This window comes from Protopterus annectens, chromosome 1.part0 (assembly GCF_019279795.1).
Source record: "Protopterus annectens isolate FY-2018-M chromosome 1.part0, PAN1.0, whole genome shotgun sequence".
In the NCBI taxonomy this organism is placed as follows: Eukaryota; Metazoa; Chordata; order Ceratodontiformes; family Protopteridae; genus Protopterus; species Protopterus annectens.
The window spans coordinates 120,890,983-120,918,890 of record NC_056725.1 but is presented as its reverse complement, the minus strand read 5'-3'; the positions used below and the strand labels follow the sequence as shown (position 1 = coordinate 120,918,890).

The 27,908-nt window shown below is 41.7% G+C and overlaps 1 protein-coding gene across 1 annotated transcript in view; it reads right to left on the bottom strand.

Annotated features, from left to right (window-relative positions):
- Nucleotides 1-27,908, bottom strand: part of CCDC170 (coiled-coil domain containing 170) — a 724,401-nt gene that overhangs the window by 134,876 nt on the left and 561,617 nt on the right. Inside the window, exon 8 of the mRNA XM_044088859.1 lies at nucleotides 24,988-25,161. Coding sequence (XP_043944794.1) covers nucleotides 24,988-25,161 — 174 coding nt within the window. The remainder of the gene's footprint in view (nucleotides 1-24,987; nucleotides 25,162-27,908) is intronic.

The window sequence follows — 27,908 nt, the reverse complement described above, 5'->3', positions numbered from 1 at the left end:
TGTAGCTGGCCATCCCCTGTGAGAATATCGTTGTACTTTCACAGTAGCCCGATAGCCGGGTATGGCTGTATCTGTCACCCTGACTGTACAAGCAAAGCAATACGGACTATGTGGATGTATAGGTATTGCAAAGTAAGCATAGCTTATATGTACCACGGTAAGATACTTCTGTGGCATGTTCATAGCATTGAATATAGTGTGTGGGTCTGGCACCAACGCTACCCTACGTATTCTTACATGATTTACAGCTTATACATACTGTACCATCCGCCATTCCATATTTGGTTTCAGGTCAGGAGATACAGAGGTATTGCATGGTGAATAGCGATTACTTTGTGGATGGGGAATTCCCTCTATGACTTTGCAGATATCTTCTGGTGTCCACGGTCTATACGCTACGGGGGTTGGGTCCTGGCCTTCCTGTCCTGCCTGATGGTTCGGTACTTCAATTAATTGACAGATATCCTCACTCTGTTTTAGTACTGTGTTCTTACTCGGGTGTCCCTAGGTATGTTACGTGTTCGGGATGTGGTTTCAATAGCTTCTATTACATTTGTTCGTTGTGCTACCTCTGTTGCCACAGGATACCGTGTGGGGACTAGCCTGCCCTCCCGCTTAATATCCTGCATGTGGTATCTGCGGTGGTAGGGTGTTGTGGGGGGGGGGCGATCGGTACTACTGTATTATGATCTTCTCTGTGTATGTATGATGCTTAGCCATTTGTAGTGTTCTATTCCCTTTGGTACACTACCTCAGTCCACCGATGTGCATGACGGATACCCAATTGTCGCTGTTTTGTCGCCTGCACATCTTAGGGCTGCCACCTTTTCCAATGCACAATGTGGGACATTAGTGTTCGGAACGTGTAATTTGCCTGGGAAATGCATACCCACGGCCAAAAGGTATTCACGTTTTGCCAGGAGAGCGAACAATTGTTGTAGCATTTCAGTTGCTTATTCTGTTTATTATTATATTTTGCTGTTCCACATACAAATTTACTGTTTTATGCTACCATTTTGATATATATCTGGGAAATGTTTGTCCTGAGATATCAGGACATTTGACATTTGTTCGGTTTATTTACAGGACACGGCTGGCCAGAGAGGGCATATCCCTCTCAGGGTGGAACAGGTGTTTACCTTGGAACATATGCATCAAATTTTCAGGGATTACAATGTTTCAGTAACGATATGTTGCCTAATATACCATCAATGTCATATTTATTAGCCCATTTTGCTGCGTAACTCACATTATGTGCTCTCTGCGATTGCATATTCTTCACGTCACCCGTCAAACGCGGATCACATGATCTGTTGCTTCAATAATCTCCCATATCCTCTACGACTGCTACGTACCCTTCTGTCATAACACGTGTGTCTCCTTCCCTGTATCCACTGTAGTGTCTATAATCACTATTTACTCTGCTGTGTGTTCCCGTGACCTATGTTCAGATTTAACAGTATGTGGGTAGGTCTTCGACCCGATATCACTACTGTTAACAGAAACAGAATGTAGTCTGGTCCCTGGTCTACACGAGTCAAAAAGGCAGACACTCCTTACCTGGGCCTCCTGTTTAAGACTGCACGTTTTCTTCTTGGGATCCAGTTTTCCGCTTTTCAGCCACAGATCAGACAGTAAACAGCCTCTTTACACACAACAATTCAGTCGGAGGTCTTTTCATTCAAGAAGAACCATTTCTGCATATTCTCCAGCGTACATGTCTAACCAGCCATGCACTCTGACCTGTAGCTTACCAAGGGAATTCCGGATTACAAGGATCACAATGTGAAATAAGTTGTTAAAACCAGACTGTAGTTATCAGTAGGCTTTTCTAAGTGACAGCCGATAACACAGGAGGCTCGGGTTCGGAAAGTTTTAGTACTGTACACAGGCAGGCTAAATAATATACAGTCCAAGTATGTGAGTTTTGTCTGACTCTATACAGTAAGCAGTTTCTTTATATAGTGTTTACAATCAGCTTTTGCCCACCTTACTGGCGTGGTCGGTCACAGGGCATTTCCATCACTATGGTCCGCAATAGTCTATACATACGTGGGTGCTGGGGTCGTGCTCTTAACTTGTTTTCTCATGGAATAACACAGCCTTGCAAGGCACCTTGTACATTACAGGATCCTTTTGTGATTGTAGCTGTTTCAAGGACCCTAGACTGTTACGATACAGTGGACAGTTAATTTCTTAATACGTTGCTTTGTCTCTCTGGTAGGGAGTTGTACTGCTATCTTCGGTAGAGCTCACAAGGCCATCCTCCTCTGGGGAAGGAGTGCTGTTATGCATGTACATACATTTATTGTTCTGTAACCCAGCAAATAATTAATGATGACAGACATGAGCCTGCTGTACTGCTTACTGCCAGGTTCAGAATTCCATCACAGTACAGCTTAGCTTCACCAATTACATGCAGGCTTAGTTCTACTGCCATATTGTGCGGTACAATTGAAGACATTATATAGTATTTGAGTGTAAACTGGAACTTCATATGTGTTTCTATATATTTCTGAACAACATCCATCCGGCCATATGCATGTTGTTCCGTCCTTTACCTTGACCGTGTGTATTTGTCCGTCCAGCTACGCTAATGTCCACATGTGATGTCCCAGTTTCCCCTTCTTTGCCTGTAGCACCCTGTTAGGACGTCCTGTTTGTTAGGCACCTGTTCCGCTATATGTGATCGACTTCACAGCAAAGATAATCATCGATGCGGTGGTCCAACGACCCGACTTGTCCACATGTGTACAGTTATGTGCACCGTGTCGTATGCAAACCTAGATGGTTTGACGGGTACATACTACATGCCGGATGTACACATTCTGCTGACACATTCACATGCAGCCATTTACATATCTGTACCTGCGGTGGGTTGGGGACATGTGGGGTACGTATTTGCCCGCATGGCATTGCCTAACACAAACATCTTAACACAGTTCAGGTATGCACATTGTGTGTGGTTGTATAGCTGCACACGGATGCTAGCAGGTTTGGGTGCAGGGGTATACATGGGTGTGACTGACATGTACAATGAGGCTATTGTGTGGTACATCCGAATGCATGGGTTCTGTTTCTGGATATTACACTTCATCATACACCATCCAGTGTATGCAACAGAGACGTTGCTGGGTCTGGGATATGTTGCTATGCACATGTTTGCCTGTGTTTGAGGTATCTTGCTTCCTTACTGTTGTTATGTCAGCACAGCTACCCGGCTATGTACTGTCACTACTGCTTGTGACCATTATGGTTGGCACCTTTTCCAATGCCCATAGTGGGGCATGTTATGTGGGCACTTCGAAATTTGCAGGACTACACATACTCAGGGCTAGTGCAGTTGACAGAACTTCACTTGTTTGCCATACTATGAGCTTATTCTGTAAGCGTTTGGGTTCCTTATTTATTTTCTTATGCCATGTCTGTGTTCCATATCGTAATGTATATGTTTTATGCTACTATTTACATGTATATTGCGGGAATTTATGGCAGGGGATCGGAGGTCATTTTCCATTTTACGATTGTTGCAGGGACACGACTGTCCAATCAGGGACTGTCCATGGCACATTGGGACAGCAGGTAACCCTGGTGACCATGCCCATGTCGCTACTGGGGTTTCCACCTTTTCCATTTTCCGATATGGGATATTTCCGGGACTCACATCTGACTTTACAGGCCGACACATACACACGGTCACTATATAGCATGGAAATTCACTTGCTTGCCTAAATAATATGCTTATTATTGTGGCAATTTCCTTGCTTATTCTGTTTTTGTGTCATTTAGGTATTTCTGTTACAGAAATAACCAATTCATGCTACCATTACATTAAATACGGGATATCATTGTGTCCTACAATCGTAGCACGTCAGCCATTTCTAATACGTTTTTGGGACACAACTGTCCATGGAGTGACTGCCCCAACCAAAGTGGGACAGGTGGTGACCTTAGTCGCTGCTCCTATGTCGGTGCGGCGCTGACATGCGGCTGTACGCCTTCTCTGAGTGTAAAGACTGACAGTGCATTGCGGGCTAACGCGGTCTTATGCGTATCCTTTACTCCTTGGACGGGTACAGTTATGCCTTCGTGGCTTCTATTTGCTTCTCCATTAATTTGGGACGGGGACTATGTTGCATACTGTACATGCGTTTCATTCTGCACAGGACCTGGCTGCTGCCATTACTATTGTGGGCGGACCATGGCTGTCAGCACATTAGGTTGCTCACCTCATGCTGGCTTAGACACGCCTCCAGGCGCATCCTACCTGGGCTCGCTCACGTACACTACGCACGTGTCTGTGATTCCGGTGCACTCTCATTATTATGTATATGGCGCTACTGCGCCGGATATTCCATGCACCGCCGGCGCAGGCCTTACGCCGGCCTTGCGCCGAGCTTCATGAATCCCGGGTATATAGTTTAAAGAGCTTCAGTGCACCTTCCACACTCTTAAACCAAGATGACTAAAAGTCAGCTTTGGGCATCAGACCCTTCAGAGCTGAAATTTTACACACACAATATATTTATATATATATATATATATATATATATATATATATATATATATATATATATATATATGTTTAATGAATAACTGCCAGTGAGTTTGACGAAACATCAAACTCACCAGCAATTACCATTAATCACCACTAACATCATTGCAAAAAAGTAAACACAACTGTAAGCCAATATGATTACAAAAAGTAAAACAAATACCAAATGTGAAACTCATGCCAAAAACAGCATATCAGACATATGTTTCCAACTGTTCTGGTTTAATCATCTTTTTACCTTTTTTTTTTCTCTTTGTTAAAGTGGCAAGCTTCCTATGTACAAATGTCCATTCTATGTGATTAGCCAGCTACAATTAGTGATTAAGTGACTTGTTCAGAGTCACATAGTCATAGGTGAGGGTTAAGGCACTAAAACCTAAAACTTCAGGATGAGGCTCACAAATATCTCAGTAGCTCGTGAAGCCAGAAAAATCAGAAGAGTTGGATGGAATGCATACTGTGAGCCTTGGTTCCATTTTACTGAAAAATACAATCATTTATTCAATTATGTCCTTCGTTCATTCATTTCCTATAGTGTTTGTATAGAATTTAGGATAACTGGCTATTACACTAATGAATTTTCCCTGCTTTTTTTCCTTTAAGTTCTATGGAATCTTTAACATCCCACAAAGCTGCCAGCAACTCTCTCATGCTGCACAACACTGTCAGTACTGAAACATCAGTTCAAGTATCTGGAATAAGGAAAGAACACACAGCCTTCTGATCTTTACAGCATCAAAGACAAATGTGGCATGCTGAACCACTGGTAATGACTAATCAGCTTTGCTGTGATACTGTCTTGAGCAAAAAAAAAAGACAGACTTGCTAGGTTAGATGCAAAACAAACAGATGCATTCAGAAGACTCTAAATCCAAATGATCATAAAAAAGACAGCTTGTCCATTGTCCATTAATGAAAGCATGGTTAATCCCTGCTCAGAGATTCTGCCAAATAAATGCCTCAATTCATGATACAAACACCCAGTAGAACTTCCCCATTTCACAAATTTACTGTCAAATCATTATAGCTAGTTTGCAAATTATTTAAAAAAGATAATTTACCTGTGTTATTATATATTGTTACACTGACAGAACATTTAAATGAAATTGTGAATTTCCCCAAAGCTGGTGTGACCTTACAGGTGATTATATTTAGTAAGGGAGTGAAAGGATGAAACTACCCATCTCTGGAATTATAGAAAGCCTCTCCCAAAATAACTCTGGCTAACATTTTTTCTCTTATTTTGCTTTGAAATGTATTCAAGGTGTTTTTTTGTTTTTTTGAAGAAATAGGGCTCAGTGGCATATACAGTAATGAGATAAGACAGGACACCCCCTTGGTTCCTAATATACCATAAGATAGTGGTGTTGTCTGTGAATATGAAGTTTCAGAGTTGACATGAAGGCCAAAAATGTGAAATGAAATACCAGCATTTACCTCCAAATTCATGCCAAGATTTCAATGAGAATGTGTTTGTGTCCATGATAGATGGTACGTTGCACACTGTGGGACAAATGAAGACATGATGACATCAGAGCAGAAGCTCAAGTAACTCCAATTGCAGAGAAGATGAAAGATAACAGTGGTTCAGGCACATGTGCAAGAAAGTAGAAGACAATCTGGTAAAGAACATTTAGGATAGCCAGGAAGAAGGCAAGAGAAAATGAGGTGTGCAGTCAAGAGATGGATGAATTGTGTGAGTGAAGACCTGTGACAGTCAGGCATGACTGTCAAAGAAGGTAGAAGAGTGGCAAAGAATCAAGAGAGATGGTGACAGTTGAAGCAACACCCCAACCCTATGTAGAAAATGGAAAAGGGGGGATTGATGATGACGATGATGATGATAATCATAATCTTACTGAGAAAGAGACCACATTCTCTGACTTTCTAATTCTGTAGATGCACTCCACTCTCAATTACCATTCTAAGTCTCTGCTCTGGAATTAGAGATACAAAAATAGGGCCTTTGTTATCTGAAATCCAAGGAATCCATAAATTGAATTTATCAACTGCAAAATCATATGTGGAACATACAGTATTCCAGAGATTGGGAATGCTTTGAAAAAAGACCCTGCAGTCATATTACTTGCTTTGAGAAGATGAATCAAATGATAATAATAAAATCTTTTATAACAGCCAATAAATGCCACTTTAAAATGAATATAAAACATAGAGCTACACCACTGGTATCCAATATAAGAAAATTTTTTGTTAAAAGAGACCAAAACACATAGGGTAAAATTCATAGCTTGTGTATGACATAGGGCATTTCTACTGCAAGTAGCTTCACAGAGTACACAAGGTGTCTATGATTCATAGTAGCCTCACTATTCAGTAACACAATGAGGTCCAATACTCTGCTCAGTATTGCTCTACTGAGCAACAATGTATTATTTTCTTGAATTAGCCCATGGGCATGGATTATGGTAAGCAGGCCCTTGTGCTTCTAAAGCACTACTCTGCAAATATATTTACATAACATGGGGAATACACAAGATCCATGCAGAACAATGTTACATCTGTGTAAATGTTCAGGGCTTATAGCTGCCTTGCATTTACTGAATTGCAATTTAACTGCAAAGTTCCACAGCTCCACAAAAGTTTCATCCTGCACAGACTGCTAATCAAGTCAAGTATTTCCATGCATGTGAGTATATTCAGTATTTGTTCTCTGTGTGTGCATGTGTGTTTGTGTGTGCATCTGTTTGTCTTTGCGCATGCATGTGTGAGTATGTCCCTGTATGTTTCAGCACAGGTGTGTATGTTTGTACATGTCTGTCTGCATTTGCAGGTGTGTGTGTATCTAAAGGCATATTTCTTTTCTACCCCACAGGCATCAACTGGCCACTATCATAGCTGCAGCTGGACCCCCCTCCCCCCGCAAAGTTATAGCTCCAGAGGCAACTCCCTAAAAATATACTTCCAAATGGAACCCCTAAAAGTCACAGATCCAGTTAAACACACTCTCCAAAACTCACAGCTGATATCAGAACACTTCCTAAGTGCCAAAGCCCTGGTCTTAAAAGTACAGAACAGGTACAAAGCTATGTAGCTTTCATGTCTGATAAAGTGGAAAGCAGAATGCCACAGGTCACATCTGCCAGGTGTAAATCCAGATTGTATACACTGTGTTTAACAGCTATTTTGAAAGCTGTCCACCTAGTTATATAAGAGTTGCTGTCAAGACAATTATCAATCAAACTGAAGTTCATTTAAGAACATGATGAAAAGAGCAGACTGTTGTTTGTGTATATGTTTGGGGGGTGTATGTACATTGCACCCCTACACAACTTTGATCCCTCCCTGCCCAATCCCTACAAGAAGTCATAGATCCAGTCATAACCTCATGTCACAGAACCACTCAGGAGAGCTACAGGTGCTAGGGCAGAATGTAATCCCACAGTTATAACTCTCTTGGTATTGTTTTCTTGCTGGTATTGTCACATCCGTTTTCTATTTTCTTTCTATAAATGGCCATACATGCTTGAGTAATTTCTACTGTGTACTCAGGTAAATGAGTGTAGAGAAGCTGTTTTCCAAATAAATACTTCTGTGTTTCTTCCTCATTTCTCAGATGAACTTCAGAGTGAATAACCCAAATAAAAGACAGTGGCCCAGATCAGCACTGAGCAACATTCTTTAAAAAGCATCCAGAAAAGGTTGCACATGCAGACAAGCATACCTTCCAAGAACTATTACTACATCTGCTGCTCTAAAAGAAGTGTCCATAAAGTTACACCTCATTGAATAGCGTACATTCTGATATTTTCTACAGTCTTTTATGGTTTTCAGATTTTTTTTTGGTATTATTAGCCAGACATTCATTTTGTGCTTCTATCCAATAAAGAATCTCCTTGGTCAGTTTCATTTCTTCAAGTATTTCAGGTTTCTAAACCATGACAGGAATTGGCCCCCTTCCTAAGTCAGGTATAATTAGTCAACAGTGCTTTTCTCAGCACTCTCAATGTGCCCAGAATTGACTCCTTATACAATTCATACAGAGTTACATATATTGATAGCTATTTGGTCTTTATGCTGTTCCTGGGGCATTCTCCAAAGTCCATGTGGATCTGCTTATCATAATTTTATACCATGAGGTAATTTTCTTATAAGTGATACACTTCAAAGGTTCCCAAAGAATTGTTTCTTAGATTCTGCAATTATTATTATCAAAAAGAAACTGTTACATTAATAAACCATTCCTTAAATTCTTTTAATTTAACCATACATGATGAAATATGTCAAGTAATAGCTATTTTTTGTTGCTGATTGATAATTTAAATGCACAACATTATTATCTGATACTAGACATGATATAGCCTTAAATTATTCTGTTTTAAGCTGAATTAAACATAAAATCTATCCAGTCTGGTTTGTGCTCAAATGTATATAAGTACTAAACATGAAGTAAAGAATTAGTATCCTCTAGTTCATTTACGTATTTCAAACTAAAAGAATCAATTCAGTTTTAGTAATTCAAATTTCTTCAGAAGCACTAGAATGCCTTTTGTCAACAACATAGTTAAAGTCCCTTACCAAAAGTCATCTGTCCTTTCATAATAACACAGAAGATTAAAGTTGGGTCTCTGATCATAAGCAGCTTAATATGTGTTCAAGATGAGAATGCCAGAAAATTCACCTTGAATGTGAAACAAAAGAGGTAAATCTTGACGTTCATGTTTAGAACACATAATAAGGTTATGATCAGTCAGACCCAAATGTAATTCTTTGTGGTGCATGGAGCTTTGTCTGCTGCATGTACTACCAACTAAAGAAAAATATGTGTAGTAGCATAAAGTAGCAAATAAATCACTTTCCATGATTCAGAAAGGGCCACTGACAGTGCTAAACCCTAATGGAGGCTACTACCACTAGAGGCAGCCTTTTCTAATTCAGAAATCAGATAGGCCCACCACAATCATTTTACATGGCCTTTATAATCACTGTTGTGGGCTGCCTCCTCGGCCATGCTACATGTAAGTGAGACATTTAGTGTGAACAGCCTAAACTAATTAGCCATATACTCTCCTTTAGAAATGCCTGCTTTATTTATTTAATTTTAATTTATTGACATTTGATTACTGTGAAAGTCCGACTAGATAGGACCTCATTTTTAGCAGAGGCCCGGGGAGAAAAGCTTCAAAGTATTTCAAAGTATTTTAAGAACAATAATTTTACAATCTTTAAAAATAATACAAAAAGCAGCTGCAGCTTACATAATATGAAAATATTGGTTAAGAATAGATAGATACAAGTTATATGACAATCCTTTAATATTCAGATAAATTTTAGCCAGTTTATAGAGAAATTAAAGGTAAATTAGTATATTACAGACAGGAATTGTAATATGAAGTGAGAGAAAAGCAGGATTATGGTATATTTAAGGAAAAATGAGGGAAGAGAAATTGATTGAAGGAAGTGAGTGAAGACGGCAGCGTAAGGAGGTATAAGGTACGAATAGATATTTGTTCAAATTTAGGGTTATAGTTTATCCTGGTGTTGAGCAAGAACAGAACAAGCTTTTTGCTAGAAAGTCTTTTAGAAGGGTCAGATGGGAGGTATTGACCCACTAGATACAGGTAAGCTGTTCCAGGCCTTCGCATCATGGTATAAGTACAGATAGTTGCAAGCAGATTTGATAGGTCTGTGACGAGGCAGTTTTTAGTCATTGGATCATAATGTCTACACTAGAAATATAGTTGTGTAGAAAGTTATAGTGCTGGACAAGCAGGTGGATTCTGGATAATTTTATAGGTAGTAAGAAACTGTGTATATGTTAGCTGATGGGGTAGTTCTAACCAAATTTGATTTTTTTAGTGATATGCAGTGGTGGGCTATGAAAGGGGTATTTGCATACCCCTCAACTGCACAGATTTTCACAGAATGTCCAGATTTGTGTCTCATACTTTTGGTCTGGTTTTCAAAAAAATTGTGGTTTTCTGGCAAATTAGTGGCAAATCATTAAAGGTTGAAAATAGAAAATAATGACAAAAAATTGAGTTTCAGACTTCATACCCTTCAGAAAATTCATGTTAATGCAAAATCTGTTATTCTATCAACTTTCTAAGTTTGTAAGAGCAATATTTAAAAATTGCCCCTATTTTTGGGCCTTTGTCCCGCTCTTATGTATGGCTTTATCCAGATTTCATGCTCTAAGAGGTTGAGAGATATGTTTGCCACAAATTTAGCAACTTTGTAATAGCATTGTTCGAGTTCTGATTTTTGTGATTCTTTAAGGAATTTATGCTGCTAAGCAAATAAGAAAATTGCTCAGCTGTGTAATCTAGTATGGCCAAAAGCTGCATTTCCCCACTGCAGTCAATGGGGGTAGATGGTATAAAGGATAAGATCTGGCAATTATCTGCTGAGAGGCAGTGGTGGAGATGCGCGTGCACGTGTGCGCGCGCGTGTGTGTGTGTGTGCGTGTGTGTGGGTGTGTGTGTGTGTGTGTGCGCGTGCAAGTGATACTGTTTAAATGTGTATGTGAGTGTGTGTGTGTGTGTGCGTGTGTGTGTGTGTGTGTGCGTGTGTGTGTGTGTGTGTGTGTGTGTGTGTGTGTGTGTGTGTGTGTGTGTGTGTGTGTGTGTGTGTGTGTGGTGGGGTGGTTGCCATAAACTAAATTCCCCCAGACTAACAAGTAAAACTGTAATACTGGGAGGGACACTCGGCATCAGGGACTTTTAAATATTACTCTCAGGCATGTACAAAGTTATAGAACAACTTGCAGAGTTTTTTTCCAAACAATAAGAAGTTGAGTTTTGCCTACCTGCACTATTTCAGGTCATTATAATGGTGCCTGAATTGCTCCCCAGTGTGTGGTATGCCAGCTGCACTGGAGACAGCCTTGGCTAGACAGTTCCAAGCATCAGCCTTATACTGAGACCTCATATAGTCCCCCTGCAGCAGTCTACAGCTGTAGCACTTTATGAGGACTGCAACAAATATTTTTGACCCCTCCATACCCACCTTTGAGCCTGAACTGAGCACCATCCTTCCCAGCTCCTGCCGTGTCTACATAAGTCCTCCAAAAACAATAAAAGTGTTTTCTTGACAATTCATGATATCCTGTTTTATGGCCCATACACAAACCCACACAACCATCCCAACAGTGTTTGAGTGATGTTAAACAGAAAATAATGCCAAACAGAGGAAGGCAGTTTATGAAATAGGAAGGATAAGGTGACATTTGACATTAATTTATGGCATGTGCACTGCTGTACCTGGCAACACTTTGTCCAATGGTCAACACTGATATGCTAAATAACTTGGATTTTAATATATGACTTTGAAGGGATCAATGGGATGACTTGACACATATTTTCTGAGGCCTTACACACTGATAAAAGGAATGTGTACATGGGACTCAAACCTATGTAAAAAGGAAAATACATATACAGGTAACCACCATTTAATGTCTGGGATAGGTTCTATCCCATAGAACATTAAGCGGCACAGACGTTAAGCGAACACCCTATACTTTGTCTAGGGCTTTGCTTAACGTCCATCTGCACAACAGCTGATCATATATATGTCTGCTTAGTGCAGCATGGACATAAATGCAGTCAGAAAATGCGCGGAAGGATGATAAGTGGCAGTTACCTGTACTTCCACATAGGTGCTTTTTTCTCACTGCAAGAGAAGGGTTTCCCAAACATGGTTATTACTAATATACACCTTAAAGAGTGAGTGGTGCTACACTTCAATTAACCATATAGGTGTGTAACATGACAAGGTCCTGGTTTATGCATTCTCAGGTGTGATGCAGGAGTAATGTGTGACAATATACTGGAAATGCATATACTTGTATTCCTTTCGGAGTAGACTTTTGAGTTCTGGTTCAGACCACACAATACATTATGTTTTACAGCCTCGTTTGTGTTATGGGAAGTGTGGAGATGACTGTCAGTAAACTATGAAGTCCATCCCAGGTCAGGAAATACATGTATAATTGCAGAATCATAACTGCCATGCTACACCAGTTACACATATAATAGATATGATACCATGTGTATGCTGAATCAACTTGCTATACATAGTTATTGTTATGTGTAATTATCTTTATATTATAATTTTTGTGAAAAATTACAATGGGGCACCCTTAATAAAAAGTGGAGTGTGCTGGATTAGAACCATTCTTCATCAGGCTTATGGCCATGAATTTACACCTGATGCCTGGTGCCACAGGGAAAACTAGGCAGCAAGTGTATTTTTACACTCACTACTGTCCAAATTGCTGTATCATGGCTTAGTCTGTTTGTGCAAAGGAAGGCTAAGCAAATAAAATTGTTTCAGTTTTTTTCTTATGCAGTGAACTGTGTTTGCACACAGGTAAGCAACACACAAAACTTTAACAGGAAATAGCAAGTATATAATCCTTCTGTTAATACTCATTTTGATTCTTCCTCAGTAAAAATAACTTGTGGAACTCGAACCAATGTTTACCTATCTTATTTATTGTGTGCCTCAAAGTATTTATACCTTGTTCTACATACACAGTTGAGTCACGAGTGTAAATGCTGTTGTTATTATCATTCAAGTTGCTGACCACCGTGCAATGCCACTAAGCATGTTTGCCCTTCATAAAGCAACTGACATTAATTTTTATATTTTTATACATTTAACCATGTTTGTCCTAAGCCTTGTGCCATGCAAATGTTAAAAAAGAGGAAAAAAGAAAATTAAAAAAAAATATGTACAGTTAAACAAATGTTAAACAATTATGCAGTTCTGGATTGAGTAATGAAATAACAAAACACAGCTGTACTGTATTATCTGTGTTTTCCACAGACACAGCTTTGCAACATCAATTAAATCATATAAATACAAGCAATTCATATGACTCTTACAGTATTAACAGGATATACACTTTTACATTCTCAGTTGGTTGTACACGTAGCTTACATATTTAGTGCAATGACTGATCACAAACCATTTCTGTATATGTTTGCACAAATACAGCTTTGTCTTCACTTTGTATTGTGTTCATTCTTCCCTTATCTCTGCTGTAATCACAGACATGAAATCTATAGTGCATTTTGCATTATTTTCCATTAAATGAATGATAAAAATACATGACAGTAACAGTGAACTTTTAGTTATGTACTCACCATAACTTCAGATGTTTGGGATCCATCTCGCCTACATTCTGACTGATGGGTTCGGAGCCGATCCTCGGCTCCGACTCGGCACGCTTATGCCAAAGAGCGAAGTCTCTTATTGGCTGAGCTTACTATATCCCAGGATGCACCACTACCCGTCCCCCAGATCTAGTTTGTCCGCATACATGCGCACACGCATGCACTGCTTATATAACATTGACAGATGATACAAGATAAAAAACAGTAGAACCCAAACCGTTCAATCTCTTCTGATCTCCAAGGCAGGGGGAAGGAGGGCGGGTATTAGGAATGTAGGTGAGATGGATCCCAAACATCTGAAGTTATGGTGAGTACATAACTAAAAGATGTTATGTGATCCTATCTCGCCTACATTCTGACTGATGGGACAGCGTCCCTAGCACCTAAATCCTGGGTGGCTCACTGGAAAACACTCCTGAGTACCGTGGAACCAAATGATGCTCGTCCTTTAGATGCCACATCCAATTTATAGTGGGAAATGAAAGTGTGCGGGTTGGACCAAGTAGCCGCAGCACAAATTTCAGAAATAGCGAGCTTGGAATGGAATGCAATAGAGGTAGCCATAGCTCTAGTAGAGTGAGCTTTGACAGATGTTGTAAGTTGCTTATTTGAAGAGGAATAAGCTTGAGTTATGCAATCTCTGATCCATTTGGCAATAGTAGCTTTAGTGATGGTTTTACCCAGTTTATTATCTGAAAAGGACACAAACAATTGATCTGTTTTCCGAACTTGCTGAGTCCTATCTAGATAGAAGCGTAATTGCCTGTGAACATCCAACGTATGGAAGGTATATTCCGCTTTGTTTGAAAATTTTGGAAAGAAAACTGGTAGCTCTAAAGATTGTTGGAGACAGAGATTAGAGCAAACTTTTGGGACAAAAGATGGGTTAGGTCTAAGTGATACTCTATCCTTGTGAAAAATCAAATACGGTGGTTTGATAGATAGGGCTTGAAGTTCTGAAACTCTTCTTGCAGAGGTAATTGCAATTAAGAAGGCAGTTTTCCAAGACAGATATTTCAACTCACATGTAGCAGCTGGTTCAAAGGGGGAAGATGTTAAGGCACCAAGTACCAAATCAAGATCCCACGGAGGCGCAGGATGAAAAACTGGGGGTCTTAAAAGCACAGCACCTTTCATGAAAGTTTTACATAATCTGTTGCTCATCAACGGTGGGTCTATGGATTCGTGAAATTTGGAGATAGCTGCTAGTTGAACTTTAATAGTAGAGACTGAAGATCCTTGATTAAACAAGGATGTTAAAAATTTCAAGACCTCTGGTATCGGGGCAGTAATAGGGTCTAAGCCTCTGAGTTGAGCCCAGATAGCAAACCTCTTCCACTTACTGTGATACAATTTCTTAGTGGTGGGTTTGTGGGCTGAAGATAAAATGTGAATAACTTCCGGGTCCAAGGTGTGATTTCTGACTAAAGTCGGAAGTGGAGGAGCCACGCTGTTAATTTCAAAGTGTGAAGGGACTGGTGCTGTTGTCCCGACTGATGAACCAGAAGATCCGGAGTTAGATCCAAGAACCAAGGACCATCCAGAGTATATTTCTGTAGGTAGGGGAACCATACCTGACGAGGCCAGTACGGAGCAATTAGAATCATTGTGGACCCCAATTGGGAAGCTTTCTGGATGACTTTGGGTAGGAGTGGAATCGGAGGGAAAGCATAAAGCAGTCCTGTTGGCCAAGGTTGGACTAGAGCATCCGTAGCTGCCTCCCCTTGACGCGGGGTCAAGGAAAAGAACCTTTTGCACTTCGTGTTTTGTGGTGTTGCAAACAGGTCGCAGCACGGAATCCCCCATCTTTTGAAAATCTGAGCTGCTACTGTTTCGTTCAGAGACCACTCGTGAGGAGAGAGAATAGTCCTGCTCAGTCTGTCTGCCAATATATTGGATCTTCTTGGAATGTGGGTCGCTACCAGGAAGCGCTTGGTAGCCACTGCCCATTCCCACACCCTCATGGCCTCTCTGCAAAGGGGGTAAGATTTGGTCCCTCCTTGTTTGTTTAAATACCAGACCACCGACATGTTGTCTGTGTGGATGGCGATAATGCCTTGAGGGAGAAACTTGTGGAGGGCTTGTAGGGACAGAAGTACAGCCCTCATTTCCAACACATTGATATGGAGAAATGTTTCGTTTGGAAGCCAAGAACCCTGAACTGACCTGCCCAGACAATGCCCCACCCACCCCGTCTGGGAGGCATCCATTGTCAAGGTGGCCACCGGAGGGGGTATAACAAAAGGTCTTCCCTGATTCAGATTGGATGGCAGAAGCCACCAGCGGAGGTCCCGTTTGCACGTTTCTGTAATCAGTATGTGATGATTGAGGGGGAGATCTTGAAAAGACCATTGTGTCGATAACAGCCACTGAAGAATCCTCATGTGCAATCTTGCCAGAGGAACTAGGAGAACCGTGGCAGACATTGAACCTAAAAGTTGTAGGACCATCCTGGCTGGGGCTTTGGATCTTAGAAGCAGGGCTCGGACTTGATCTTGTAATGTTTGTATCCTTTCGGTAGGAAGGAAGATTCGCATTAATTTTGAGTCTATCTCTGCTCCTATGAATCTTATGCGCTGAGAAGGCAGCAAGACAGACTTTGACCAGTTGAATGTAATTCCCAGGGAAGCACCCAGGGAGATAGTGGCTTGTAGGTTCTCTAATAGTAGATTCCTGGTGGTGGCAGTCAGGAGCCAGTCGTCCAGATAGGGAAACACTTGGAATCCGAGACTCCTCAGGTGAGCAGTCACTACTGCCAAACACTTGGTGAACACCCTGGGGGCTGTGGTGAGACCAAAGGGCAGTGCACAAAATTGGAAATGACTGTCTCCCAGGCTGAAGCGCAGATACCTCCTGGATGCCTGATGTATCGGTATGTGATAATAGGCGTCCTTGAGATCTATGGAGCACATCCAAACATCTTTCTCCAACAATGGGAGAATGGATTGTAAAGTGACCATTGAATTTGGACTTCATGACGGACTGGTTTAGTTTGCTGAGATCCAAAATGGGTCTCAGGTCCCCTGTCTTTTGGCACTAAAAGAACCTTGAGTAATTTCCGGATCTGTTCTGGTCTGTGGGTACCGGTTGGATGACTCCTTTTTCTAGCAGCTTTGAAGCTTCTACGGCTGCAATTTCCCCTTGACTGGGTGGTGGGTCCGGGATTTTTTTTGGACGGTGGGGGTGAGTGTGTGAAGGGAATGGTGTAACCTCCGGCAATAATGCGAAGCACCCATCTGTCCTGAGTAATAGACTCCCAGGCTTCTAGGTGCTTGGCAAAATGGCACCCGACTGGCTCCGGAGCAGCACAGCCGGGCAATCCCTCATGGAGTGTGGGAGGCTGAAGAGCCACGAAAGGACTAGCGGTCTCCAGTGTTGCGGGGGCCTCTGCCGCCTCTGGGACGGCGTCTCCCAGAAAAATTTCCCCGTCCTCTGCCTCTGGAAGGGGAATCTTCCTGCTGTTGAGGAAAGAATTTCTGTGATTTGCGGAACCACATCTTCCCTCCTCTTTTAGCCTTGGGATAAGGCCGAAAGGGAGTGGAATAACGTGCTCCTATGGCAGATAAAGTCTTTCCCTCTTGCTCACAGCAGGTAAGAGTGTCTTTTACCTTGGGTCCAAACAAAGAGGACCCATCAAAGGGAGCGTCAGCAAAGGAAGACTTGAAGGCCTCCGCGAAATGACACAAACGGAGCCAGGCTTGTCTCCGTAGAGCCACGCCTGTGCCTGCTGCTCTACCTGCCCCTTCGGCCGCATATGAAATGAGCCTCATGGACGAGTTAGAAATCGAGGTAAGGATAGCCAACTGAGAGCTAACCGACTGGGCTAGCTGCTCAGGTAGGTTACCTGAGAAGGAGTCTGAGAGCTCCTTGACCAGATCCCTCTGTAGTCTGGTGAAATGTGCCAAATAATTCAGGGACCTCAGAGTAAAGGCCGCTGAAGTCAGGGTGCACTTCCCGTACCGGTCCATGCTCCTAGACTCCTTATTAGGAGGATGGACGGACATTGAAGCCTCTGCCACATCCTGCTGGGTAGCAGATGCCACCACCATGGCATCTACAGCCACGCCTTTCGTTAAGAACTCCTTCTCAGGTGGGGCAGACAAAAATTTGTTAGGGCGAGAAGGCACTGGTTCCACAGTATCTGGATGTTCCCACGCCCTCCGACAAACCAAATCCAGGAGCTCGTCGAAGGGCGGAGACACCCAGGAGGCGGAGGGCTGAGCCCCGAAGGCCTTGAGGAACACCGACTCATCAGCGGAGGGGGGTTTGGAATTCCAGCCGCCTCGTTGCTTGAGGATCTCTAGAATGTCTGCAAATGAGACATCATCCGAAGACGACTTTGGGGACCCCTCCGCATCATCAAGATCAGTGTCCGATGTAAGAGACTCATCGGGGGAGTCCACATGCTTCCTCTTGCACGATCTCTTCCTTGGGGGCTCCTCCGAAGACAACTCCGAAAGACCCTCAGGAGGAGGGGAACCCCCAGTGGGGGTAACCTCAGGCCCCGGGGCTCCGCTGCCTAGAGACAAAGGAACAGCCAAAGACCCAGTCTCCATGCCCAGGGAAGGTGCCGGTAAAGCCGTAGAGATGGCCGAAGAAGACTTGGCCAATGCACTCCTCATAGCTCTGAAGGCCGGACCCCCAGAATCCTGGGAGGGTCCAGTCTCCGGAGCCATGATAGCAGACGGAAGTCACGCGGCCGAAGCACCGAGAGGGAGGCTTGGAACCGACAGTATTGGTCCCGAAACGTCACCCCCAGGTCCGGCCGAAGAAGTCCGTGTGCTAAACTCGGACCTGAAGGCCGAGGTTGGAGTAAGGGTCGGAGCCAACCCTAGGATCTCCACTGGCTCCATCAGCACCTGCTCCGATGGAGCCGAAGCGGTCGGAGGAGGAATGGCAATGGAATGGGCTATCGGCTCTGAAGCCAATTGGGTCGGAGCCGAAACAAATTTCTGAAAGACTGGGGACTGGAAAAGTCTTTGGAGCACCCTGTCTATGTCCGAATCTGACATCCTTGATGACCTGGAAGAGACCGAATGGGTCCGAGTAGGCCTCTCCAATGGCTCCAAGGGACTAGGGGACTGGCTCCGAATCGACTCGACAATTATCGGCGCCGAAGGAATTTGTCCAAACCAAATTCCATCGGTGCCGAAGAGGGCTTCGGCGCCGAAGAGGAAGTGTCTGAGCGGACAACCTTCATCGGCTCCGAGATCAGTGGAGCCGATGAAGGTGACCCGCCTCTCGATGCCCCAGACATCGGCTCCGAACCCAGAGGAGTCGAGGCTGGAGGCATCGAGGCAGACCGTTCTGCCCTCGGCTCCGAAGTCCGTGGAGCCGAAGGAGAAGCCTGCCTATGTTTTTTGGCGGTCGGTTCCGACGGACTGGTCGAAGCCGACGCCCTTTTCTTTTTAGCAGGAGAAGGAGAGGAAGCTAATGCCTCTTCAAATGAGGGTTTAATAAGGCCTATTAGAATAAGTTTATTTTTCCTCTCTTGGAGGACCCTCGAGGAAAACGCGTGACAAACACTACAGGACTCCTGCAAGTGTTTGGCACCCAAACAGTACACACAGAGAGAGTGGTCATCTGTAATAGACATTTTGAAGCTGCACTTAGTGCACTTCTTAAAACCAGAAGGCCTAGGAGCCTGTGACATAATGGCAACCAATCAAGTGTAACAGCCGAAAACAAAACACACTAATTACCACAGAGACAAAACTTTTCTCTCTCTCTCTTTTTTTTTTTTTTTTTTTTTTAACCAAGAACTGTCACAAAGAGAAACTAAACAGGATCCAAGAACCCTTAATACAAAACTGAACTTGAAGGCAAAGTAACTGACAGGGGAAGGCCCTTCAACTGAAAGGAAACCTCTAGTCAGAAAAAAAGGTGCAATCACCACGCAAATACTTCACAAAAAGTATCAATCATACACAAAAAGACTAAATAGCCGTTAAAACAGCTTTTTTGTTGAAAAAACTAGGAATTCCCTGACAGGAAAGTAAGTGAAAAACACTACTTAGCTCAGCCAGCTCGAGACCACGTCTTTGCTTGATAACGGCAAACGAGATCTGGGGGATGGGTAGTGGTGCATCCTGGGATATAGTAAGCTCAGCCAATAAGAGACTTCGCTCTTTGGCATAAGCGTGCCGAGTCGGAGCCGAGGATCGGCTCCGAACCCATCAGTCAGAATGTAGGCGAGATAGGATCACATAACATCAACAAATTTCAGCAAAGGCTGGAGAGTTTTGCTATTAGTGAACAAAAATGATAAATGTGTGGTGTTTTGTTTCATTTAAAAGCTCACTGAAGTTAGTTCCACACTTGTATCCTCACTGACACATCCATTGCAGGGAGGATTGCCTGAATTGCTGTTGTTTTCCTTTTCTCTCACACATGAATCATTCACAGTTGCAAGCCATTAGCAACTAACAGTGGTGTGCAGCCTACACTATGTTTACATATGTAATGAGTTCACACCTCATTTGTATCTTCACGGTGCTCAGAGGGCTGACTCTACACTATAAAAATAACGGTGTAGCTAGGAAATTTGAAGGTGAATTTGGGCAAAAATTGGTATTACTTTGAAGGTAATTTCTCTGCAGAAAAAGCTTATGCTGTTGCTAAGGTATGCTTGTACTATTCAAGTACATTACATATTTTGTAAAATGTTATAAAGGTATTATATATCCTGGAAGAAATGTAACTTTTATCTGTATGAACTTCTTATACTTCACTGTTAGCATAGTTTTTTTGGGCAAGCATTTACATTTCTGAGATAGACAGGTTATACTTTCAGCACAACTATATTTTCATTTTTTTTTTCAATAGTCTATGTTATTAGAGAAAAAGGCAATGTACGTGTCACTGACATGTGATATATTTCTGAGATGGCCCATGGCAACCTCCACAGGAGTGAAAGGCACAGTGAGGAGTGACTGGCATTCATAAACGGACTTTTCTGTTGAAAATGTGTACACATTCTGAAAATTGTATGGAAAGTGTATAGACATTACTTCAGTGGTATTCCTTGGTTTGTACAAACCTTCATTTGGTTGGTGTTTTGGGGGTGGGGGAGCCACCTACTATTCTGTGGTCCCAAAAGAGAAGTGTGTTTCAAGTGCTTTTCTGGTGAAAATATGTAGATATCCTGATATTTCTGTGAAAAACATACGCACACACACACACACACACGCATACACACGCACACATATATATACGTATATATATATATATATATATATATATATATATATATATATATATATATATATAGGTTCCATTTATAATCCCAAAATCCTGAAATCCCAAATTTCAGAATCTCAAGATTATAAAGCCGAAAGCTTAAAATTCTGAAACCTCAGAAGCACAAATTTTAAAATCCCGAAGTCCGGAGATTTTGAAGTAGAGATTCTGGTGTTGAGATTTGTGAATGGATAGATGGAAGTTCAGGTAAGTATTTATGTATAAGGGTTTTGGTTAGGGGCTTTAGTGTGTGTCAGTGTGTTGTTCTATTGTGATGTGTGTGCAAGGGGAATGTAGCTTGTACAGTGGTGTTTTCCTGTGTTTGTCTGTGTAGTATGACTTTGGAGTTAGTATATTTAAGTAGGGGGGGTGTGGGGGTGTGGGGGTGCAGTATGTAGTGTAGGTTTGTGTGCCTGTGCGTGGGGGAAGGTGTGTGCATGTGTATGTGTGTGGTGTATGATTAGTGTAGGAATCGTGATTTTGAAATTCACATTTCTGGGGTTTCAGGATTTTAAGCTTTTGGTTTTATAATCCCGAGATTCTGAAATTCTGGGTTTTAGGATTTTGGGATTATAAAATGAACCTATATATATATATATATATATATATATATATATATATATATATATATATATATATATATATATATACATATATAACTTATGTGGTATTCCCTGGTTTGTACAAACCTTTGTTTGTGTATGAGAGGGTGGTGGGACAACCACCTAACATTCAGTTGTACTAAATAAAAAGAGTATTTCAAGTACTTAATGTTGACAAAAGGGTACACAGACTGAATACTTTTTGCAAGAAATACATTAGTTATGTTATATTTATCTGTTTTATCCTTCTCTATTTTACGTCACATAGGACTATGGAACCCAAACCTACAAATCCACAAAAAACCCCTTTGACTGACATAGAAAATGAGCTCATAATACAGGCTCTGAGGTGGCATGGAACCTTTTTGCTTGAGAGAGGCCATGTAACCAGTTAGTCAACGCTGTCAACACAGTCAGTGGTCGCAGGCAAAATTATGATCAGGTTCAGTATCAGGTCACTGATGTGATTTCATCAGCCTGGAGGAGGGCAGCTGCAGTTGCACAAGAACAGCTGGCTACTGAAGGGTGGTCCTGCTACTGAGCCACCAGTGACAACAAATGAAGAGTTCTTGTCCATTATCAGAGATCCAGAGGGCTCTGTGAAGACGGCGCACTGTGGACTTAATGTCAGTGCTGATGTCAGCGGGAGGAGAATTTATTATTTATATTCAATTCAATTCAAATTCAATATACACAATTGTGTCCCAGGAGCAGCTTCCAGGTAAGCTTCCATATGGCAACATTTATATATGCTTGTAGAATAAAATATATACTTCCTGTGCTACACTTTTTTGTATCTGTATCTATTGATAAGTAATAAAGTTATACATGAGAGTTGTTCAGTACACATGGGTGTGGGTGGACATCTCAGCCAACTTTCAGTTTCAGCATTTCTAACAGGACATACAAGAGATTGTATGTTCACTGTCTCCCTGTGTTATTCCCACTGTGATTCTTAATTGCTGTCCTTTCATTTCTTCCAGAACCATCCTCCCCACAAACTGTGGAAACATCTGGACATGGTAAGTAAATGTTATTTGATTGTTACTGTGCACTATTTATGTAATGAGTGTCTGTATTGCTGTACCATCTGTGATTGTGTGACCAGTGTTACATTTTTATCATCTATATTGGTTTAATATTTAGTGGAGTAGTAATTTCATTCCCGTGTTTGTTGCTTACTATCATAGGTGATCTTGACAGCAGAAGAGTAGGACTCCTACCACCTGATGTCTGAGTATCGGTAGGCTCTGATGATGATGGCCAAATGGAGGTACAATCAGGAGGTACAGAGGTTGAACCTGGTCCTGACGTTGTGACTCAAACATCCCCTGGATTTCCTTCAGACACAGTCAGAATGTCTACACATACTCATTCCACTAAGCCCTCAGATAATGGACAGGTTGAGGGTGACACAATTGATCAGGGTAGTATACTTACTACGACTTCAGTTCCAGCTGACTCTGGCTATAGCCAAAGTGTGGATGCGGTACCATGCAGGTAGGTTGGTAGGGGTGCTCAGAGGAGGCCTTTTGTCCACCCTCCAACTAATCCTGGTATTTTATTATGAGACACTTGACACATGTTTAGGCCCATCATGGAGGCACAGGCATATTCCTCTAGAGCATTTGAGGACATGGTTACAGTTCTAGATGTACCACAGGCTGACATGCATCACTGCCTCTGCTGTGTGGCCAGTTCAATGGATCGAATGAATGGCACAATGGAATATCTACTGGGAGAGGGACAGCATCCACATGGCCAAAGGTTAACAACATAATCTGCTGTTAGCCAACATGGCTGTGCCTGATCTTGCTTGTGTAATGCCACTACTTCCATTGCTCCATCACTGGTTGAGGTGTCCACACCCAGATGTGATAGGCCATGGGGTCCTGGACCCAGGTATAGTTGTGAGGAAAGCTCATCCAACAAACATCGCTCACATTCAGGTAGCACCAGCACATCTGGCTATGAGCATGCATGTGCCAGTGCAACTACTGGCAGAGCCAGTTCTCACAGTCAGGGGTGACGACAATGAACTGATACCTCTATGCACATCTCACACCTGTCTGGCATGCCAGGATGTAGAGCTAGCACAGAGCTTGGCTGTGTTCATGCAGACACTCACTCACACATTTCACATTTATTGCCCATACAGACACACACACTTAACAAGTACATGATGTATTTATGAGAACTGCAGGTTATTTTGCCTCACTGGCCATTTGATAATTATCTACATTTCTGCTCACCTGTCTTTCTTACTCACACACACTCACTCTTTGGTTTCAGCTGGATTTTGTGTTTCAATATTTTTAACTGTCTATATTTTGAACATTAGATATTTTGTCAGTGTTGAGGCTGTTGATCTTTAGGTGTTTAGATTAACTGCCATACTCACACACACACACACACACACACACATATATATATATATATATATATATAGAGAGAGAGAGAGAAAAATACAGTTTAGAGTGTGTGTGCGTGTGTGTGTGTGTGTGTGCGTGTGCGTGTCTGTGCATATGTATGTGCATGCACATTTCATTCACAAAGAAACAAATCTAGTTTACTTCTCATATTATAATCTTCTACAGAACTTTTATAACACACAAGTCACAGAACAAGAAGTATGTTACTGCTCTGTTTCTGTTATAGACATTCTCTACCAGACTTTCTATAGTGACTCTGTGACTTCTCCTTAGACAGCCATAAAAATGTTGTTTTTAAGTGTCACTGAACATAAGCTTAAGAGTTCTAGACAGTTATTTTAAAGCACTTTAGTTTCTTTTCCACAATCCTTTATTCCTTAGATTCGTGTGTGTGTGTTGTGTGTGTGTGTGTGTGTCTATATATATATATATATATATATATATATATATATATATATATATATATATATATATATTTAAAACAGTACAGATTCATCTAGCGTTTTATACTCTACATACGTTATATGTATTATTTAGTAAATTATAAGAAGGGCAATTTATCTTTAGCATCCCTTCTTTCTTGTAAAAGCAATTCTGTCTTGAAAAACTGATGAGAGCATGCACCAACATGAGATCTATAAAGGGACTACATAAACCCATATGTCAGTGTATTCTACTGCAAGACCTGCATTGATACCTATAAAGAAAATGCCAATAATTGTGGAATTTATGCTGGGATGTGACCTGGGTGTAACCCAAACATTATTATTTATGTTATCAGTGACTTTTCCTTAAAGATCTTCTCTTATGGTAAGTACTATTATCCCCAACTATATATTCTTCAATTGTCAAAATGCCTGAAATCTTGAGATTTTAAACCTGAAGCATTATTCCTGCTTCTAAAAAGAAAAACAGGTATATACAGTAATATTTTAAACCTGAAATGCACACATGCCAGATGCATAGAGGTGGTAACCCAGTATCACTACAGTTTAAAATTAGATTTGTTGAAATAGATCTACCTTTCTTTGTAAATTCTGAGCTAGAGACTTCTTTTCAAGTAAAGCATCTGCTTCCAGTTTGACCAGTTGTTCCGCTCGGGCTACAATGACATCTATTCTCATATCAAACCCGATATCAGCAGCTACTTCCTCCAGCTTCATTTTGCTAGATAGCAGATCTAAGAATTTGAGATACTGAAAAGATGAAGAACATGTGAAATAAAAAGGAGCTAATTAAGTGACAATATAGCAATGGCAGAACAGAAATACAGACAAGTGTTAATTCAGACAACAAAACCTCATAAACATTCAAGGGTGCATAACCAAAGTAAATAGTCTATACTGCAAATAATGCAAATATAAAGCTGTAAAAAGGCTATATGGTACTATAACAAATACCACATAGGTTTGAAAATACACTGTCAAAATCATTTTAGTTTTACAACAGTCAAACAGCATATCACTGCATTCAAGAGAGAGAAAAAACAGCATCTGTAGTGGGAAGATAAAGCTCTCCCTACGTATTGTTTCTGTAGTCTCTTGGATGTCCCTGCTAATTTCCACATTCTCCTTGCTTCTGTACTATATACCTAAACTGGTTTGGTTTATCGATACTTATGACACAGAACAGAACTGCAGGATTTAGTTATTTAATAATTTTTCCATTTACTTGCTTATCCATTTATTCATTTGGGTAGGTGGACTAATCCTAAGACTATTTTCAGCCATGTACCAGACCAAAGGCACATTTAAGAAGTAACAAAGTAAAGTAAGCAAATTACTCATGAAGAAATAAAACAGTACCACGCCGACGTTGTACAAAAATAAGAAAAGAGCAGAAAACAGAGCTTATCAGCACATTTAAAAAATGAGGTCATTTACATGAAATTTAACATAGGACAAAAACTAATATGAATAAAACTGCAGTTAGATTTTAGGGAAAGGAGAAATGCATTCATTGATTGTAAGTAAAAATTCAAGGACATTTCTCACTCACTAGGTTGAATAAGAAGAAAGTAACAGTCAGCTGCCTGTCAGGTGTCAGGATCCACCACATAATACATGCACTCAGGTCCCTCAACAACAGGTACAAATATGACTCTGTCATTGTACATGTTGGTGTGAATGACCTGAGATGTACCACCCTGGACTACATGAAAAGAGACATGGAGGAGCTCTCAGATTATGTAGCCCAGGTGGGTATGACCCTGAGCAGCCTCCTACCATCACCCAGAATGATACAAGAGTACAAACAGAAAATGACTGATTTCAACAACTGGCTAAGTTTCTGGTGTCATTTTAAGGGGCTCCAGTATCTGTCTGCCTGTGATGACATGACTGACAGACCTCAATGCTTTGCCAGAGATGGCCTGCATCTGTCACCCCTGGGCTTCTGGATACTGGCCAAGGCTCTTGCCACCCTTACAGTGTCTTTTTTAGGTGGTGTTCCAAAGACCAAATTATCACCGTAACAGCTACAAACAAATGCACTCTGACGGTAATGCTGCTCAATGCTAGAAGTCTAAATCTCAAAATGCACTTGCTCAAAGCACTCCTTAAAATGCAGAACATCAACATTTGTGCTGTAACACAGACCTGGTTCAAGGCAGCAGAGAGCACCCCTGCACTACCAGGCTATAACTCATTCCACACCTTTCGGTCCCAGAACTTGTACCGAAGCTCCAAAGGTGGTGGTGTTTCCATATTCATAAAGGATGCACACACCTCCAGACTGGTAGCACAACATATCACATCAGAGATACTTAAGGTGCAGCTAACATTGGGTAAGACAGCGATTCAGGTTGTAGCCTGCTAAAGGTCCTCAACCATGTCCCAAGACTCACACTCCACGTTCCTAAGCACCATGGAGAATATTAGAGTCCAACCTAGCACTCTCATACTGGGGCGACTTCAACTACCCCTCCATTAACTGCAAAAACTATTCATGTACCAATACACTTGCCCAATATTTCCTGGAATTCATTAATTCCAATGCCCTGGACCAGCTCGTTCTTAACCCCACTAGTGGTAGCAACATCCTTGACCTGGTCATTACTAACATGGGTGACCATTGCTCTACACCAATAGTCAACTCCTCCCTGGTTAGATCCGACCACAAACTAATCACCTTGGAAATCCACATCCCACCCTCCCATTCCCCGCAAAGACAACCACCATGAAAAACTTCTTCAAAGCTAACTTTGGGCTCCTAAAAACAGAGGTAGCTAACTTCACAGCACTCATGCAAATGGAGGATAGTTGCATGACCACCGAATCATACATCAGTGCACTGTATGAACGCGTACACAAATGCATGGATCTTGCCATACCCAATAGAACCAAGATGCTCTCCTCCAAAAACAGGAAGCCAATCTGGTGGTCCCCTGCCATAAACAAACTCTTCAACAGAAGGAGGAAACTGATGCGCAATAAGGTGAAGTCCCAAGACTGGAAAAACTTGCTTATCAGCCTCAACAAAAAGTTGAAATCCCTCATCCAATCCTCTAAAGCTAGCTATGAAAACAGAATTGCAGCAGATAGCAAAGACAACCACAAGACCTTCTATAGTTATGTAAAGAATCTCCACAGCAATACCCAGACTTGCTCTGAGCTACTGCACAATGGCACCTCCTATACTGAGCCAACAGATATCCCCAATATACTGACCGACAGATTCAGTGCCAGCTTTCCCATCTCACCCCCACCCCCACCGAAGGACCAATCACAATACCAGTAGATTGCCAGGCACCCATTATTACTGCTGGGACCTTACAATATCCCTGGTTGTGTTCTACATGAACTACAGAGTGAACTGGCACCTCACTTGTGTGCCCTGTTCAATCACAGCCTCACCTCAGGCTTTTTCCCCTACCAAATGGTGCATTGCTACAGTCATCCCTCTCCACAAAGGAGGAGCAGCTACAGGCCCTGGGAACTATCAC